This window comes from Drosophila bipectinata, chromosome XR (assembly GCF_030179905.1).
Source record: "Drosophila bipectinata strain 14024-0381.07 chromosome XR, DbipHiC1v2, whole genome shotgun sequence".
NCBI lineage: Eukaryota > Metazoa > Arthropoda > Insecta > Diptera > Drosophilidae > Drosophila > Drosophila bipectinata.
Genome location: NC_091735.1, coordinates 1,543,099 through 1,562,249, shown reverse-complemented (window position 1 = coordinate 1,562,249; position 19,151 = coordinate 1,543,099). Strand labels below are relative to the sequence as shown.

General features: G+C 36.5%; 2 protein-coding genes across 2 annotated transcripts in view; both read left to right on the top strand.

Moving 5' to 3' along the window:
- Nucleotides 1-19,151, top strand: part of nAChRalpha7 (nicotinic Acetylcholine Receptor alpha7) — a 1,067,155-nt gene that overhangs the window by 613,760 nt on the left and 434,244 nt on the right. The gene's annotated exons all lie outside the window — the stretch shown is intronic.
- LOC138925688 (uncharacterized) lies at nucleotides 15,884-16,731 on the top strand. Its single transcript, XM_070276626.1, has 3 exons — nucleotides 15,884-15,971; nucleotides 16,031-16,167; nucleotides 16,219-16,731. The coding sequence occupies exon 3, from the start codon at nucleotides 16,262-16,264 to the stop codon at nucleotides 16,652-16,654; it is 393 nt and encodes a 130-aa protein (XP_070132727.1). The 5' UTR covers nucleotides 15,884-15,971; nucleotides 16,031-16,167; nucleotides 16,219-16,261; the 3' UTR covers nucleotides 16,655-16,731.

Sequence of the window (19,151 nt, the reverse complement as noted above, 5' to 3'; positions counted from 1 at the left end):
TTGGAGGTTATTTGGTTATTATAAGCCAGTGTTCGGCTTGAAGTCTAATTGACAGTTGCATCAGTTTTGATAAAATCGATACCTAGTATACCAAGACATGGAATAGCAAATTGCAAATTTACGATATGGAAATCATGTGGAATTATGTATTTAGAAGTTTGAATTTCAATAGAATCTTGACTTATACCCTGTATGTTTATTATGTTATTATTTTTGATGTTTTGAAAAGTATCGGAATTTTCCTTTAATATGGATATTTCCGCACCTGTATCTAATAGAAAAACTATTTCTTTCCCTGTTGCTACGTTGGTGAAACTAACAAATGTACTTTGACTGATTATTACCTGTACCGCGATAATTGTTTTTGTAATTATTACCGCGATAGTTATTTCCTCGATGGGCATATAATATGGAATATGGAATTGGCATTGCCTCTCATTTCAGTACTGCATTGTATGTACTTCGTGACGGCTTCATTCAGTGTTGCAAAGTTGCTTGCTTCCAATATAGTTTTAAGTCGGCCATTCTCACAATTTTTAACCATTGGGGAGATGGCTTCCTTGGTGCTGAATTTGTCAGCGTGCTCGGCCGATAGACCTTCATCAGTATACGAAGCTTCTAGAAGCTTCCGTAGATTGTCTATCTCTGTTGTAAACTGCTGTTTTCCCCTTCTGGCGGTTTTGGCCATTTTGGCTTTAATCACGTCAGATGTTTCTCCGACTAAAGTATCTTGCAATTTTTTAATTATTAATTCTATAGTCGTTTCGTTTTGGCCTCTGTACAAAGTGGATCCAATTTTTTTTGGATTTAATAACTTTTACAGCCAAAGCTTCGAATGTGCCTTTCGTTAGGTTGACTAACCTCAAAGCTGTTATGAATCTTTGCAGGTGTTACCTTTGCCCGTTAAATTCCGGGATGGCATCCGATATTTCCCCAAATGTATGCCCTTTGGGCAATTGTTTCGTCAGCCATGGTGGTAGGTTTTACTTAATTGCTGTTGTCTAATTCTGAGTCTGTGTAGTCCTGGTCTGACAATTCAGACTGAATAAGGACTGCCGGGATTATGAGGTTGCTTATATCTTTTTCCTCAATTTCGGGTTCCGTGGAGATAGGGTCATCAGTTTCAGCTTGAAGAGGTGCTGATAAATCTGATTATTCTGACTCTTCTCCAGTTTCTATTGTCAGGGGTGTGTTCAGGATAGTTGGTACTGAAATTGTTAGGTCGTACCTCTGCTTTATAAATATAAGATTTTCCCTTAATTTATTTACATATTTTGGCACTTGAGACCAATGGGCTTTGTCTAGCCTGTCTCTTTGGTCGTGTATTAGTGTACGCGCTGTATTGAAGCGGTTTACTAATATTTCGGCATGCTTGTTCACAGTGATTAGCTGTACTATGTACTACTATGTACTACTATGCAATTTTTCATAAATTTCCTTCCATTCCATTATCTAATGGATTACTGATATAATATTATCGGGATATTTTCTTGGACAGAATTTATATTTTTCATAATTATTCCCTTACAGAATTATTCTCATCTCGTTTCATTTCATAAAAATAGATTATACTTTATACTGTATTTGAAATAAATTTTGTTCTTTAATATAGCATCCTAAGTATAATATATCTCAATATGGATATACATATTATAAATGTGGTATTTTATTTTTTTTTTTAGCAGAAAATTTTGTTATTAATTATTGTAAACGCTTTAATTTTTTTTAAATTTTTATATTTTGTCCAGGTTATTAGCCTGACTTAGCCGTTATGAAATATATATGCCTTATACAAAATATACGCGCTCATAATTAATACAATTACTTTTTAATACTTTACTTTTTACTTTTTTTAATCGTACTTTTTAATGTATGCGGATGACCTTAAAATCTATAAAGCGATTAGCTGCATGTTAGTGACAGTTACTTGTTACCGGAGGATATATCCATAGTTTACTCATGGTGCTCCCGCAATCTTCTTCCATTAAACCTATCTAAGTGTATGTTTACCCGTTACAGTAGGCGGTCTCTTGAAATCTGTACGGGTTATTCCATCAGTAATTATAATTTGGCAGCTAAAGAAAAGTGTTAGACCTTGGTGTCTTATTCGACAGCAAATTTAAATTTTCTGGTCACTTTCTGGACTATATTCTACCTAAAGCGTATGCTTGTGGGGGTCGCTCGTTGGACCAAAACCGAAACAAAATTAAATAAAAGATTAATTTAGAGTTTTTTTTAAATAGTAAACAAAAAAAAAACATATGGTCTTGTTTACCTATCTGACCCAATGCAGCTGATAATAAATATCGATAGGCTCAGCTGACCCCAACTGACATTCACCCCCCACAGCTGCTCCCCTTTTTGAAATTCACCCACCCGCGTATGCACCTGTCAAAAGGTGACAACCATAAAGTGGCATTTTCTGTCTGCCACCTGAGTTCACTTTTCTTCTAAATCTCGCTGCGGGCAGATCACTAAATTCGTGCAGAAAAACTATAAGTCCAATGACTCAACCTAGTGGGGAAAAATTAGTGTGTGTTTTTTTTAAACAAAATAGAGGTGAGCAAATATGCATTGGCTTCGTATTTATTTTCCCGTTTTTTTGCGGATTTTTGTGGCTCGATGACCCTCGATGCCTGACCAACGTGAGCTCCCGCATCCATCCAACGTGATCACCACGGTAGGCTGCTACAGGAGATCTCAACAAGCTGCAGGGATTACATTTACGACCCGTCGCTAACATTCCGCCGGTAGCATCAACCCCCAAATATAATTTCGATATCTTTTTCATATTTTTATGGTTAATGAAAACCACCTTCCTGTAAAACATGAATACTTAATTATGTTAATTTATTTTATAAGAAATTTACCTGAATTATAACGTTAACTAAAATGAATTCATACTAGATCTTTTGTTTGGGCACCGGAAGAATCTCGCCACCTATCTCGCCACTTCGAATAAATCTTTTAGCCAAGGAATTTTTTTTTGTTATCCCCCTCACAATGCTATTTGGGAATCCTTCTCCCAGTCCCTTTTCTACGATTCGATCTACGCCGATTCGCGTGACGACCATGTCCCTACTGAAGGTACAAGAACCACTCCCACTTTCCCTGAGCACGGCTGGAGCCTGTTAGTAGATCGAAGTACCTTCAGGACATGTGCCAAACCGTTACATGCTATGCTGGGCTTTGTTAAGAGGCACGTGAAACAGTTCAAAAGTCCATACTCCACCCTCAGCGTCTATGCTGCATTTATTCGGTCGAGGCTGGAATATGCCTCAACCATTTGGGTTTTCATTATCAATCATTTGCCTCAATCTCTAAGCTTTCAGGATCCTGTTCCTTCATACCAGAGCCGTTGCCTTCTTCTGAATGTTTTTACCTTGGAGGATCGGCGTAAACTGGCAGCGTTAACTTTTTTGAATAATTTAATCGTCGATAACATTGATTGTCCTTTTTTATTGGGACTCATTAACTTTAATGTTCCTCAAAGGGATCTTCGTACCTTTGCCCCCTTTCGGGTCAAGTGTCATAGGGCCAATTATCTCTTAAATGAGCCGATTGAGCGGGCTCTTTCTTATTTTAATTCTTTGCCGCCTAGCCTCCGAATTGAGTGGGGCTCTGATAAGGGTGTGTTAAAACGCAAATTAATCAGGCATTTATTAAGTTTTTGTTAGTATTATTTATTAGTTGTAAGTTGTTATTATGTAGCCATGTAAGGATTGCACAGTGGTCCGGCTTGTATGGGGAGAGCGGCCAAAAATACTTCTAGTTGGGGTAGGGATTGGAAACTTGGCACAAAATATTTATATTTTTATTCTAAAATAATATGTTAAAATCAGCCAGATCGGGCAACTATATCATATAGCTGCCATATAACTGATTGATCGGAAATGGTATAACTTTGGTGTTTTTAGAGTTAAAGAGTTCAAGTTTGACATGAGTGCTATTTTTGGCAAAACATTACGACCTACCAAATTTCATAAAGATCAGCCGACTATATCCTATAGCTGCCATATAAATGTTTGATCGGAAATGACCCAACTTTTGTGCTTTTTAAGATAGATAGTTGAAACTTCGTACAGATTCTATTTTTGGTCAGTTGATCCAACCTACCAAATTTGATAAGGATCGGCCGACTATATCTTATAGCTGTCATAAACCTGAATGATCGGAAATGGTTTTGGTAGAAATAACAACTTCGGTGTTCTTGAAGATAGAAGTTTGGGACTTTTTTTAGATTTTGTATTGAAATAGATTGGTTATATTACGATATTTTCATAAGGATCGGCGAAAAAAATCTGATTCTTGCGATATATATCCGGTTTTTTCAAATTAAGGTTAGGTTACCTTTTTGTATTTTGCAAGCCGCACGGCACCTTACGGCACCTAAACTAAACTTTCTTATATTCTTAAAATGCTTAAGAATATTATACAAAAAGATTTTTGAATGCCAACGAGTGCCATCACAACTAAAACTCTAACCAAACACAGAGAAGACAAACTAAGAACGTTCACAATTATGTACTAAATACAACAGTGATTTACACAAAACACAACAAATACCATATATACTTTTTATTGAAAAAAGAAAGTTAATACCTTTCTTTACAATATTAAAACCTTCCATGGCACAAAAACTTGTTTAAAAAATGTTTAATAAGCTTTTTGCGGAGAGCTTCACTTGCACGTTGCTTACGCTGCAATTCACAATGAATATCATGCTATCACTTTCGATGCTATTCTTGAAGCGGACAGACAGATCAAAACAAAAATATGAATTATTTCAAATAGGTAGACCAATTATAAATATGAATTGGTACATTTAAAGTCAAAATTTGGACTTTGGTTTTTTTATTTTTGGCCTACGGGCTGGACCACTGTGGATTGGTCCGTTGGCGAAATAAATAAATAAATAAATAAATTGTGCAACGCAGTGAGGGAGACATCTCCGACCCTATAAAGTATATATATTCTTGATCAGGATCACCTCCTGAGTTGATATGAGCATGTCCGTCTGTCCGTCTGTCCGTCCGTCTGTCTGTCCGTTTCTACGCGAACTAATCTCTCAGTTTTAAAGCTATCGACTTGAAACTTTGCACACACCCTTCTTTCCTTTGCACGCAGTATATAAGTCGGAACGGCCCGGATCGGCCGACTATATCCTATAGCTGCCATATAACTGATTGATCGGAAATGGTATAACTTTAGTGTTTTTAAAATTAGAGAGTTCAAATTTCACATGAGAACTACATTTGGCAAAATAATACGACATGCTAAATTTCATAAGGATCGGCCGACTATATCCTATAGCTGCCATATAACTGATTGATCGGAAATTACCCAACTTTCGTGTTTTATAAAGATAGAAAGCTGGAATTTAGTACAAATTCTATTTTTGATCAGTTGATCCAACCTACAAAATTTCATAAGGATCGGCCGACTATATCCTATAGCTGCCATATAACGGCCATGAACGATCGGAATTGACCCAACTTTTGTGTTTTCGAATATAGAAAGCTGGAACTTGGTACAGATTATAGTTTTAATCAGTTAATCCGACCTACCAAATTGTATACCGACCGGCTGACTATATCTTATAGCTGCCATATAACTGAACGATCTGAAATGGTTTTTGGTAGAAATACCAACTTTGGTGTAAAAGTAAAAGACGAATTTATATAATTTAGAACTTTATAAATGTTTATTCCTGCATGTAAACAAAGCGATCTGCTTGCAGGGACTCAAGTTAATGCACAGAAAGGGCGGCCCGACTAGTCACTGCAAAGCTAAAGCTCTCGATATTGGAGAGGGCGGCCCGACCTAGACATTTGCGGAGCTAAAACTCTTTAAAGAAAGCTAGCGAATCGAGCGGCCGAGAGACAGTCGGCTTGCGATCAACTAAGCTACTTGTACATACTTAAGCCTAATAAATAAAAATTACACTAAAAATTACATTAACATTAATTAAAAATCAACATTAAACGCCGTGCTGCTGCCTGACCCGACAGTAATGAATTGGTAATATTATAATATTCTCATATAGATCGGCCAACTATATTCGATTTTTGCGATATATATCCGGTTTTAACCGCAAGGGTATGTCAACTTCGGCTCCGCCCAAAGTTAGCTTTCCGTTCTTGTTGTTATATATATCCGGTTTAACTGCAAGGGTATATCAACTTCGGCCCCGTCCAGTGGCGGATTTAAGGAAAAAGGCCCAGTGGGCAAAATTTTTTCAGGGTACATTAAAGGGTATTTTGAAGGGTACAGCCCAGAAAATTTGAATATTTCCTAAAATATGGCCTTCGCAGTGGGTCATATGGGGCTCCCCATGCATTTTCCACATTTTGAAGGGGACAGCCCAGAAAATTTGACAAAAAAATCTTAAAAATATTTTGTTCCCAGATTTTGATGCAGATTTATGAAGAATCGATCCACAAATCGTTTAAGGTATTCCGTTCAAGAATCTGGGCCCATATGGAATCATATGGGGCTCCCCATGCATTTTTCACATTTTGAAGGGGACAGCCCAGAAAATTTGACAAAAAATCTTTAAAATATTTTGTTCCCAGATTTTGATGCAGATTTGTGGAAAAGAAATCGAAGGTGTAACTTTCAGCACGAGGGGCCCTGAAAGCCTTTCGTCGGGGGGGCCCAGTGGGCAAGCGCGCCTTTGCCCACCTGTTAAATCCGCCACTGGCCCCGTCCCAAGTTAGTTTTCCATTCTTGTTTTTAATTGCGTTACTTACTGGTTTAGGTTGTTATTGCTCTTTGGCATTTAATTGGGTTTTCTTGCAATTTGAGAGATTTTTGGGAAAAATGCTAACTCAACCTGACGTAGAGTTTAAGGGTGTTTCGGTGATTTAGTGTATGGTAAGTGTACGAAATAAGTAAGTAGGACACTTATGTTGATAACTGTTTCGTCCACAAAAACCAACTACTGGATTTTTTTTCTTCTACGAATTGTTGATTGAACGATTTGTGAGAGATACGCATAGAGAACTTTAAAAAGTACCGTACGATTTTCCTGATAGGTCTATATTGACCAGGCGAGCTTTGATTTTGCGAACGAAATAAGTAAGTGGGGCAGATCAGTTTATGTTCTTTTTAGTAGAGCTCATTACATCGAATTCAATTATTTTATTTGCAGTAATCGCTAACAATTAGAAACAACCAAATTTAGTGAGTTTCGTCAAATATATCATTTTGTTTTTAGTTTTAATTAATATTTTTTGTTCAGATATGTCAACTTTTACACATTTGAGCGATGTAGAGCGGGCAAGAATATTGGCGCTCCGAGATATGGGGATGTCAATACGCAAAATTGCTGCAGAATGTGGGAGGAGTAAGCGGACGGTGGAAAACTTTTTAAAAGACCGAAAACCATGCGAAAAAAAACCCCGTTCTGGCCGCCCACCCCTTGTTAACGAGCGGGACAAGCGACGTATTATATTTCTAGCAGTCAATGAAAACGTCAGTGCATCCCAAATACGATTTAATTTGTCACTGCCAATATCCACTCGATGAGTCCATAAAATTTTGAGAGAATCGGACAATGTTTCATACGAAAAAAAACTGCTCAAACCTGAACTGCTACTCAGGCACAAAGTAGCCCGATTGCAGTTTCCAATATATACAAATTTTCCGATAAAGAGTGGAAAAATGTAATATTTAGCGATGAGAAGTTTAATTTAGATGGCCCTGATGGCTACCGCTATTATTATCGCGACATTAGAAGTCCCAAAAAAGCCCACGTCTCCAGGAACTTTCATGGCGGGTCGCTCATGGTATGGGCTGCCTTTGGCTATAATGGAAAGTCTCCTACTTATTTGCTTCATATCGCATAAAATGGATGCAAAAACATATGTAGAGCTCTTAGACGAAGTTCTAGTCCAATTTGAAGAGAACTATTTCGATGAAGAATGGACTTTTCAACAGGATAATGCACCTATTGTGGAAATTTTACAAAGAGCTTCCTTACGTCATCGCAAATCCCAATTTTGGAATGGCCAGTTCGCAGCCCGGACTTAAATCCAATTGAAAATTTTTGGGGCATATTATCTCAAAGGGTTTATGCTAATGGAAAACAATTCACTAGTCTCAAACAATTAAAAGAAGCAATTAAACAAGAATGGGAGAAAATAGACATTGAAATACTGAAAAACTTAATTAATTCAATGCCAGGACGAGTTTTTAAAGTATTAGACAATAAAGGATTCACTATTTAAAATAATTATATACTTTTTCATACTAATATTTTCTTAAAATTACCGTTTAGCCTAATTTGTTAACTTTGTCGTGCTTACTTATTTCGTTTGAAAGTTTTTTGGTTTTATTTTCTATAATGTGTTGTGAAGTTTAATTTTATTTCTATAATTTGACAAGTGTTACAAATTAAATAAAGAATATTTACAAATTTGTTTTTTTTTTTTGAAAAATATTCAAGCGGTTTTTTGTAAAACAAAAAATTGGGTTTCCTACCTACTTATTTCGGGCACCTTATTTAGATCTTCATACGGGGAAAGTGCGCGAGAAGGCGTGCTTTTTTTGGGATTTGGGATGGGTTGTTCTTTCTTATGATTAGTGTCAGGTGATATATTATTCTTATTTATACTTGAATATAAATATCCATCATGAGGGTGTCGGGAATTGTAGATTATGCTTCTTAGCATTAACTTTTTTATGGGTTCCAATTGTTTGGATTTCCTGTTAAACGAAAATTGAGCATCTTCTTTATAAAAATGAATGCCTGGTGTCCTGAAGTTTAGCATCCAGACAGGTTACTTTAAAGCATAGTTCAACCTTTTGTGAACCAGTGTAAAAAGGGGCAAAGGCTGGCGATGTGTCCATACCGGAAGCAATAGTTGCAGTGAAGTGGTGAAGGTATATACGGCCGTATTTTCACAGATTGGTAACCAATTTTGACTTTTTCTGGTGTTGTACAGGATGCGAAAGATAGGATAATTAAACCCGTTTCAACCAGTTCCCCGTTAACTTTCTTGTTTATTTTCTTTTCTTGGTTTTAACTTCCAGTTCGGTAAGGCAGCGCCACTCGTTACAGTAGATAACTAACGGCTTTGGATGTGTTTAGTGAGCGGTGTTTTCGATATCGATGAGGAGGTTTCCCATTAGTGTAAGTTTGAGTAATTTTTGGGCCTGAAAGCCTTTTTTTTGTTTTTTCATACCGTGTATTTTTTTCAAATAATACTTCACCATTACAGGTGTAATCAATCTGTTTTTTATTAGGATTGACGTCAATCCGTCGTTACGCATGGGTTGATTATTCTAGCGCTTGATAACCAGAAATTTTGGTTCTGCCAAACTGGGCGGCTTATCGGGAGGGTCGACCCATCGCGTCAATAGGTACTACACACCGTTGGGTTGATATATTGTCATATACATATACTTACATGCATACACACTGAAATCCTATATGTATGTACACATGCTTTATAAGTGAGCTTTTACCTCGCAGAAAGCTTAGATTATAAGTTAGTCTTAAGCTGATCACGACTCAGAGCGGAGTTAGTTGAAGAATTAATAAAGTTATTAATTATACTATAAACATAAACCCGCGTATAATAACTAAACAACAAATTACAAGTGCCACGAGAGCATTTTTGTACCAACTGAGAAAGTTGGCAATCAACACTAAACTGGCGACGAGGATTTAAAACATAAAACTACAGCTACCTAATATCGACAACTATAAATTCTAAAATTGCGTGTTTCAGTACTATATTTTACATTAACAGAGGAAAAAATATAGTATTGGACATCGATAAATACAAAGCGCACAGAGCAAAATAAGTAGGAAGAGCAAAAAACTAAGAAGAACGTGGAGAAAGTAAACTAAAAGCTTTTCTTACCGCTACGACTGGAAACTGTGAAACAGGCGATCGGTGCGAAGCAACAATTGACAAACCGTGGTTCTAAAGCATAAAACATAAATTAAAACTTTTTCTTGTCTTATTTCTACACATAAATAAGTTAAAAATGGATGCTACTAGTATTAATGCCTTTAATTTAACTTTGATCGTTCGACGATGCAACGGGAAAAATCTTATTCGGCTTTGTACGAAATAAATGTGTAGGAGTTTTTAGAGACAACTTGCCAGAGCAGACTAAGACTATGATTTTCGCTAGAAGCCCCGAAACATTAGATGAGGCCTTTAAAATCATCGAGAATGCTATCAGAATTATACGTTTTACGGACCTTTCCGGATAAAAAAAGTAAACCAAACTATAGGTCAAATTTCAGCGATGATAATCAAAATTCTTATGAGCAACTAGTACCTCAGACGGACGATTTTAATAAAGGCCAGCAAACCCACTTCAAACCTGGCAATAATAACTCAGTACCAACTCAAGGTTCCAAGATAGGCAAAAACAGGTTAAAGACACTTCAGCTAGCACATGCTCAAAAATGTCAAAAAATAGCCGAAACAGCCAGTCTTGTGGGCAAAATAAACTGTTTTCGGAACCAATGGAAATTAATTCATCGAGTGGAAATTTTCAATCGGTAGAGTCAGAAGATTACCCTATAAATTAAATTACCCTAATTACCCTAAGAAATTAAAACTCACGTTAGGACACTACTTTTCGTTATAGATACTGGAGCAGAGTTCAGCATCATTAACGAAAATGTCTGTAACCCAAAATGGAAAACCAATGTTGATATAAAAATACGAGCTCTAGCAAACAAAATCAAAATTAAAAAATTTATGTAGATTCCCATCATTTAAGGAATCTAATATAAAAAATTATTGGTGTGAATTCCTCGAATATAATTTCCATCAAAATTTCGACGGGCTAATAGGAGGGAAGTTCCCTCTTAAACTTTTTATACAAGACAACATTTATATAACACACAAACTTATAACTCTTAATAACTCAATCCAAAAAATCGATATCAATCAGGAATCAAAAGCTTTGCTAGAAGGGCTTGTACATGAATATGATTGCCTCTTTTATAGGAACTATCAAAATCTGACCTTTACTAACGAAGTCAAACATAGCATTAAAACAAGAAACGATATTCCATGTTACTCAAAAGCTTACAAATATCCTAAGATCCATAGATGAATCTAGATGGATCCGGTTGACATACATAAGACAGCATTTTCTACATCCAGTGGGCACTACGAATTCTTGCGTATGCCATTCGGATTAAGAAACGCTCCGTCCACATTCCAACGCCTTATGAATAACGTACTTAGGCCATTCATAGGACACATATGTTTGGTATATATGGACGATGTTCTCTTTTTTCTAAGAGCATAGAAGAACATGTTGAACATATCAAGGTCATATTTGATTGTCTATTGAAATCAAACGTTAAACTCCAGATTAACAAGTGTCAATTTGCAAAACAAGAAATCGAGTTTTTAGGGCACATAGTGAATCAAGAAGGGCTAAAACCTACTAAGACCAAAATCGAAGCAATTAACAAAATCAAACCACCATCAAATCAAAAAGAGATTAAAAGTTTCTTGGGCATGGCAGGGTATTTAAGACGGTACATAAAAGATTATTCAAAAATTGCACAGCCCCTTATAAAATATTTGAAGAATAATTCGAGAGTAAACTTAGAAGATGAAGACTTCGTAGAGGCATTTGATAAACTTTAATTAATAACCACAAGCAAACCAATTGTACTAAACCCCGACTTTAAAAAACTATTTAAGGAAATTTGTCATAAAAACAGACCATAAACCTTTGGTTTGGCTAAAAAATTTAAAAGAGCCAAACCTAAAACTTCAACGTTGGGAAATTCAGTTAAATGAGTTTGATTTCGATATAAGCTTTATCAAAGGAAAAGAAAACGCTCTGGCGGATGGCCTCAGTAGAATCCCAAGCTCCGATAGCGCAAAAGCAGACAAAGACAGCCTCGAGATAGATAGCGAAGATATTTTTTTGGCCGAAATAGAAAACAATCTCCGCATCAACGTCTTAAACGTCGTAGATGAAAATCAGGATTTCTCCGAACAGCTAATAAAATTATTTAATTTTCGGACGATCCGAAATTTATCCCAATTACCGAAAAATGTATAAATATTATTAAAATTCAAATAATACTTAACATTGGTGAAAATGATTCACGATCCACAAAGATCTTGTAAAAAAAGAAAGTTAGACACATTGTTAAAACAAAAGGCGATGCCGAAAAACTGTCAAAAGTCATGCAAGAAATAATACCCGAAAAAGGACTAGTTGTAATTTATTGCGAAGACACAAAATTATATTTAATGTTCCAAGAAAACTATAGACAATATTTCTCCAACAATATAAATTTAAGAATACTGAAATCATGTATACTATTAAAAGACTTTACAGATAGAGAGAAAATGTTAAAAATTATAGAAAATGAACACTTAAAAACAACCACAGGGGCATAAATGAAATTTTGTTAGAAATTAAGCAATTATATTATTTGTTAAAAGAAATGCAAAAGTATATTAATGTAGGATTGGCAGTCCTATTTTATAATAGATAAGTTGTTTTGTTCCATCACACTTTTCTTTAGTGTTAAAAAACGTGAAAAATAAGAGAGTAGAGATTGAGCATCAGTAGAGGAAGGTCGCGTGTATCTTCAGTATATCAAAATGTTAAACTAAGCAAACTGTAAACTGACAAAGTAAACTAATCTATATTAATCGAAGAAAAAAGTGAATTTAATTATAATTTAATGAAGTCAACGGATGCCTTTCTGTACAATTTTGGGGGCTCGTCCGGGATGCAATCCAAAAACGTGCCAATTTGAGTGTGATACGCGGCCAAACAACCATCAAGTTTTTGTGCTAAGAATCCATCGATCGCAATCCATTGATCGTCAGAGGAGTCAGTGTACGAGGAAACCAACGTCTTAGAGTCAGATTTTTCTAATTCTCAACCCAGCCATGGCGTTCACACTGAGAGATATTGATTCCCTTTCTGCATTCACTGGAAATGGTTCTCCAGATATTGATGAGTGGCTTGCAGACTTCGAGCTTAATTCTATTACAGTTGGGTGGACTGATCATCAAAAATTCATTTACGGTAGACAGTTGGTAAAGGGAGCTGCAAAATTATTCTTGGGTAGCCAACCAGGAATAAATGATTGGGATGCATTAAAAGAAGCTCTAAAAAATTAATTTGGAGAGAAGCTTACAGCAAAACAGGTGCACAAGATGCTCGAAAGTAGGAAGAAATCGCAGAAAGAGAGTTTGCTAGAATACTTCTACAGTATGACCGCATTAGCAAACCAGTCAAAGTTGGACGAAGAAAGTATTATAGAATACATAGTGGAGGGTATACCAGACTCGAAGCAAAATAAAAATTGTCTGTACCAGGCGTCCAATCTTAAGAAGTTTCGTGAGAAGCTTAAGGCTTACGAGAAGATTTGTGCGAGTCAGGGGTTTAAACCAAAGCCAAAATTTGACAGCTCTTTAGTCAAAACTAACCAAGATGGCAAACGTTGCTTTAAGTGTGGTGGCAGCAATCATATTGCCAAGGATTGTAAGGAAGTAGGTATAAAATGTTTCAAATGCAATCAGATAGTTCACAAGGCAAATCAATGCGGTACCAAGGAAACTCGTAAGGAAGTGAAAAATGAAAACTCAAACATTCAGCAGCTGTCACAGTCAACTTTTAATAGAGCGTTTAAAAACATTAACATTGGCAACGACCAGATTACGGCGTTGTTCGATTCTGTCAGCGATATTTGTACCATTTCCGAGACAGCGTTCACTCGCTGTTCTCAAACCTGATATGACAATGATATGGCGTGACAATGATACCCTTTATGAAGGTGTGATCGGTAGCGATGTCCTTAATATGGTAACCGCAATAATTGGAGCAAAAGGAGTCGTTTTCCACGCAGTTCATTCAGTAGATATTGACCATATCTCCGATCCCAGGTAAAGATGAAAATAGTCCAAGCCACGACATAGATCTCACTCATTATAGTGTCAATCAAAATGTGGCCGTAGATGCGACTTCCACTAGCATTTCAGACTTGACAGAAACTTTCTATCAATTAATGGCATCTAATTTCATAGAAGACATTGTTCCAGATTCAGATCTGCTTCACTTGAGCACCGACATAAGATCAGCAGTGGTTGGATTAGTTCAAAATTACAAGCCATTAAAGCTAGACTCAAGCCCAGTAGAAAAGAAATGGCTCCTCACAGATGAAATCCCAGTCTATCAGAGACCTAGGCGCTTACCGTACGAGGAAACTGAGAAAGTTGACAAGCAGATTAGGGATTGGCTGAAGGAAGGAATCATTCGTCAAAGTGTTTCCGAATACGCTTCACCCATAGTTTTGGTTGCAAAAAAGGATGGCACCAAAAGACTCTGTTGCGACTACCGCAAATTGAATCAGAAGATTATTCGTGATAATTTCCCTATGGCCTTGATTGATGATGTTTTACATAAGCTTCAGAAGGGAAAAGTATTTACAACTTTAGACTTATAAAACGGATTTTTCCATGTCCCCGTGCAGGAAAGCTCTCGCAAATACACTGCGTTCGTCACCTAAAGCGGTCAATACGAATTCTGCTACGTACCATTCGGAATTTCCAATTCCCCTGCGGTGTTTATGCGATACATTTTTGCAGTGCTCAGGCCATTGATTGAATACGGTACCCTAATCCTATACATGGATGATTTGATTATTCCATCAAAAGACGAACAAGAAGGTTTGGAGAAATTAAAGACAGTTTTAGATATCGCAATGCGTTCAGGTCTGCGTATCAAGTGGGAAAAGTGTCAGGTTTTAAGGAAGAAGGTCCAATTCAAAAACGCAACTATCCAACCATCACCAGAGAAGACTGGTGCACTCGAAAACTTCCCAGTCCCAGAGGCAAAAAAGGAGGTCAACGATATCTTGGCTTTACATCCTATTTCCGAAGGTTTGTGAAAGACTTCGCTATTATTGCCAGACCATTGTCGAACTTGCTTAGAAAGGGCACATCCTTTAAGATGGGCGAGGAAGAGTTAGCATCTTTTAAGCAATTAAAAGTATCCCTGACAAGTTCGCCTGTACTGAAGTTATTCGATCAAAAGAGTGCAACAGAAGTCTATTGTGATGCAAGCATGTACGGATATGGAGCAGTCCTTCTTCAAAAGGATTCAGCTGATCAAGAATTCCACCCGGTAGAGTAAATTAGCCGTAATACAACAGATGCGGGGGAGAAATGTCCTTCTTATGAGCTAGAAGTACTTGCTATATTACAAGCTCTAAAGAAGTGGAGAATCTACTTGCTGGGGAGAAAGATTAAAATCGTCACTGACTGCAATGCGTTTGCTATGACCATGCGGAAGAATGACGTCCCAGTAAAAGTATCTCGTCGGGCCATGTTTTTACAAAACTTTGAGTACATAATAGAGCATTGTCCAGGCACAAGGATGAAACATGTCGACGCCTTAAGCCGAGTACATACCTTGTTGCTACAAGATTCAGTCAGACATCGAATTCAACAAGCTCAACGTCAGGATGAATGGATAAAAGCCATTTGTAAAGTCCTAGAAACAAATACCTACGATGACTTATATCTGAAGCACGAAGTTCTCCACAAGGATTCTATAAAAGATCTCATAGTGATCCCATCAGTCATGGAGAACGAAATAATCAATACAGCTCACCGACAAGGACACTTTGGTGTAAAAAAGACAATTGACTTGGTGCAGCTTGATTATTACATCCCAGATTTAGAGAAGAAGGCTCAAACTATAGTGAAGTCCTGTGTAGAGTGCATAGTTGGCGAGGCTAAGTATGGGAAAAAAGAGGGGTTCTTAAACGCAATAAACAAGGCAGACGAACCGTTACAGACCTATCATATTGACCACATTGGCCATGACAAAAAAAACAATACAATCATGTTTTAGTAGTAGTCGACGATTTCTCTAAATTTGTGTGGCTTTACGGCGCTGTACTGGCGCTGACGAAGTAGTGGATAGAATGGAACGGCAGGCTGAAGTTTTCGGTAACCCAAGTCGTATAATCACGGATCGTGGAAAGGCATTAACAACCAATGTTTTTCAGGAGTACTGTAAGGATCACAATATTCAGCATTTGTCGGTAGCCACAGGAGTGCCACGTGGCAACGGTCAAGTAGAGCGTATCAATAGGATCGTCATCACTATATTGACAAAACTTTGTGCGGAAGACCCGAAAGCTTGGTATAAGAATGTAGGCAGGGTTCAACAGTTTATTAATTCCTCTCAACCTAGAAGTACCAAGATAGCTTCATTCAAGATTCTTATTGGGATCAATATGAAGACCAAGTACGATAAAGAGTTAGAAAATCTGTTAGAGGAAGATTTCCTAGAGGAGTTACAGGAAGAGAAGGAGATGATTCAAAAGGAAGCTAAGGAGAACATCGCAAAGATTCAAGACGAGAATCGCAAGTCATTCAAGAAATCAAGAAAGCCAGAGTCTGAGTACAAACTCGGAGATTTAGTAGCTATTAAAAGAACGCAGTTTGGTGCAGGGTTGAAGTTGAAGAAGAAGTACTTAGGGCCATACACCGTGACCCGTAAGTTGAGACATGGTCAATACCTCGTCGAAAAAGTAGAAGATGATGATGGTCCAAATAAAACAAACACTGTCGCCGAATATATGAAGTTGTCGTCGTCCTCATTCGGGTCGAATGAATTGTCAGAATAGCCGAATGTAGGATTGGCAGTCCTATTTTATAATCGGTAAGTTGTTCTGTTCTATCACACTTTTCTTTAGTGTTAAAAAGCGTGAAAAATAAGAGAGTAGAGATTGAGCATCAGCAGAGGAAGGTCGCGTGTATGTCCAGTATATCAAAATGTTAAACTAAGCGAACTGTAAACTGACAAAGTAAACTTATCTATATTAATCGAAGAATAAAGTGAATTTAATTATAATTTAATGAAGTCAATGGATGCCTTTCTCTACATTAATAACTGAAAAACATGCAACACAGCTAAATATGATCGCCGCCCAATCAGATATAATTATTGTATAACCGAATCATCTGAAAAACTGAATGATATAACTCATATGGATATATGGTTTCCACAACGAAATATCATGTACCTTAGAGTACATCATGTAATGATGTCCAGATCTATTTCACGACCCCATACAAAAAAACTGGAAATTCAGATATTGAACGCCTTCATCTAACTTTAAACAAACACATACGGTTATTCAATGCGGATCCTGACAATAAAGAAAGCGTGCAAGACAAAGTTTTAAAGGCTATAATATCATACAACAACACAATCCATAATACAACTAGCATTAGGCCAATCGATATTCTAAATAATTTACTCTCTTCTGAAGACATTGAAAAACTATCTAAAAAGATAGCAGACAATAAAATAAAGCTTATGTTCAAACAACCTATAGAATCTAATGATAATTTTAAGAACGATTTTGTCAAAAATAATAAAGTAGGTAAATCACAACCAAAATATAAACGTATCGAAGGATCAAGTTAAACGAATATATAACCACCAAGACGATAATATGTAAGCTCGATAAAAATATTGTAAGATACAATTAATTTTCAACAAAGATATTGTCGAAACTTGCGCGCGGGGTGTCATATATACTTACATGCATACTCACTGAAATCCTATATGTATGTACACATGCTGTATAAGTGAGCTTTTACCTCGCAGAACTTCACAGCTTCGAAAGCTTAGATTATAAGTTAGGCTTAAGCTGATCACGACTCAGAGCAGAGTTAATTGAAGAATTAATAAAGTTTTTAATTATACTATAAACATAAACCCGCGTATAATAACTAAAAAACAAATTACAAGTGTCACGAGAGCATTTTTGTACCAACTGAGAAAGTTGGCAATCAACATTAAACTATACATCAATTTTTTTTTGAGTTTCCTTTATTCTTTGACTTTGCAAAGACACGTCTGGTGGGGGGATAAGTCTAATTAGAACTGTTTGTTCCAAATAAAACAGTCATTTTCGCTAAAAATAAAAATTTTTTAACTTATAAACGCATAAAAAACAAAAAAAAAACATTTTAAAGTGACCGACTCAAATACCCATTCGACCAGAAAAAGCGCTAATAGTAGACAAATACCCGAACAGAATCTGATGACAGACCTTATCGTCCGATTGATTGCTAGCAACGTAACGCCGTTGCACGATGAAATAAGAACCCTTTTAAACTCAAGAGCCAATATTGTGACCGAGTTTCAAGTAGAAGCAATTGTTTACCCCAATGTACCCCAAATCTATCCCCCCAGGAAATTTAGTAAGGTATGCAGAATGGCGAGAAGGCACCGAAACGGCAATGAGACTTTATGTCCGCAAAAGCCGTAGATTTGTTGTAACCTTAAAAATTGTAAAAAAATTGTAGCCTTGTATTCTTAGAAACAAAATAACAGGTAGGGCCAACGACGCCTTGACCAATCATGGCACGGTCCTAAACCTTGTTTTTTTTACTTAATCTTACTACATTAGCTAGAGTGCAAGAAATGGAGAGTAACCAAATGAGGGCCCAGTTTGCTTATTGTTTTAGCGCACCCCAGCGCAGAACGATCAATACTTAAAGTTTGACGGACAGAATCAGGGCAACCAATTTCGTTTTAATAAAACATCTTAGGTAACTCAAACCGAACCAAAGCAAATACGTATAAACACGTATACGTACGTATAAAAACAAGCAAATACGTATAAATAATATTGAACAAGACCCTTTTTTAGAAGTTCAGTAGGTCTGCCACACATTTTTAAAATCGAAAAACAAATTTTTTTAAATGAAATATTTTAACAGATACAAGAGCCACAGCTTTTTATATAAAAATAGGTATTTGCGAATACGGCATGGAAATGCTTAATTAGAAAAGGGTATCCACATCCACATTTAATCCACAACTATTAAAGTATATAACTACATAAAAATTAAAAAAAAAAAAAACAAATCTTTCACAAAATAGACTGATCAAAGGCAGACTTACTGCTTTAAGGGGTTATATACCTTCTTTGTCGAAGAAAAAGAGGAAAGTTCGGATTTTTTTTAGGTATGTAGCAATTATTTAATAACACGGATGTTTTAATTTTTTGATAGTACACTTTATTAACAATGTTTGTGCAAAATTTGGTGGAAAAATATTAAATAGTTTTTAAAGGGTGGCTGTTTCGCTTAGAGGCTTTCTTTTTT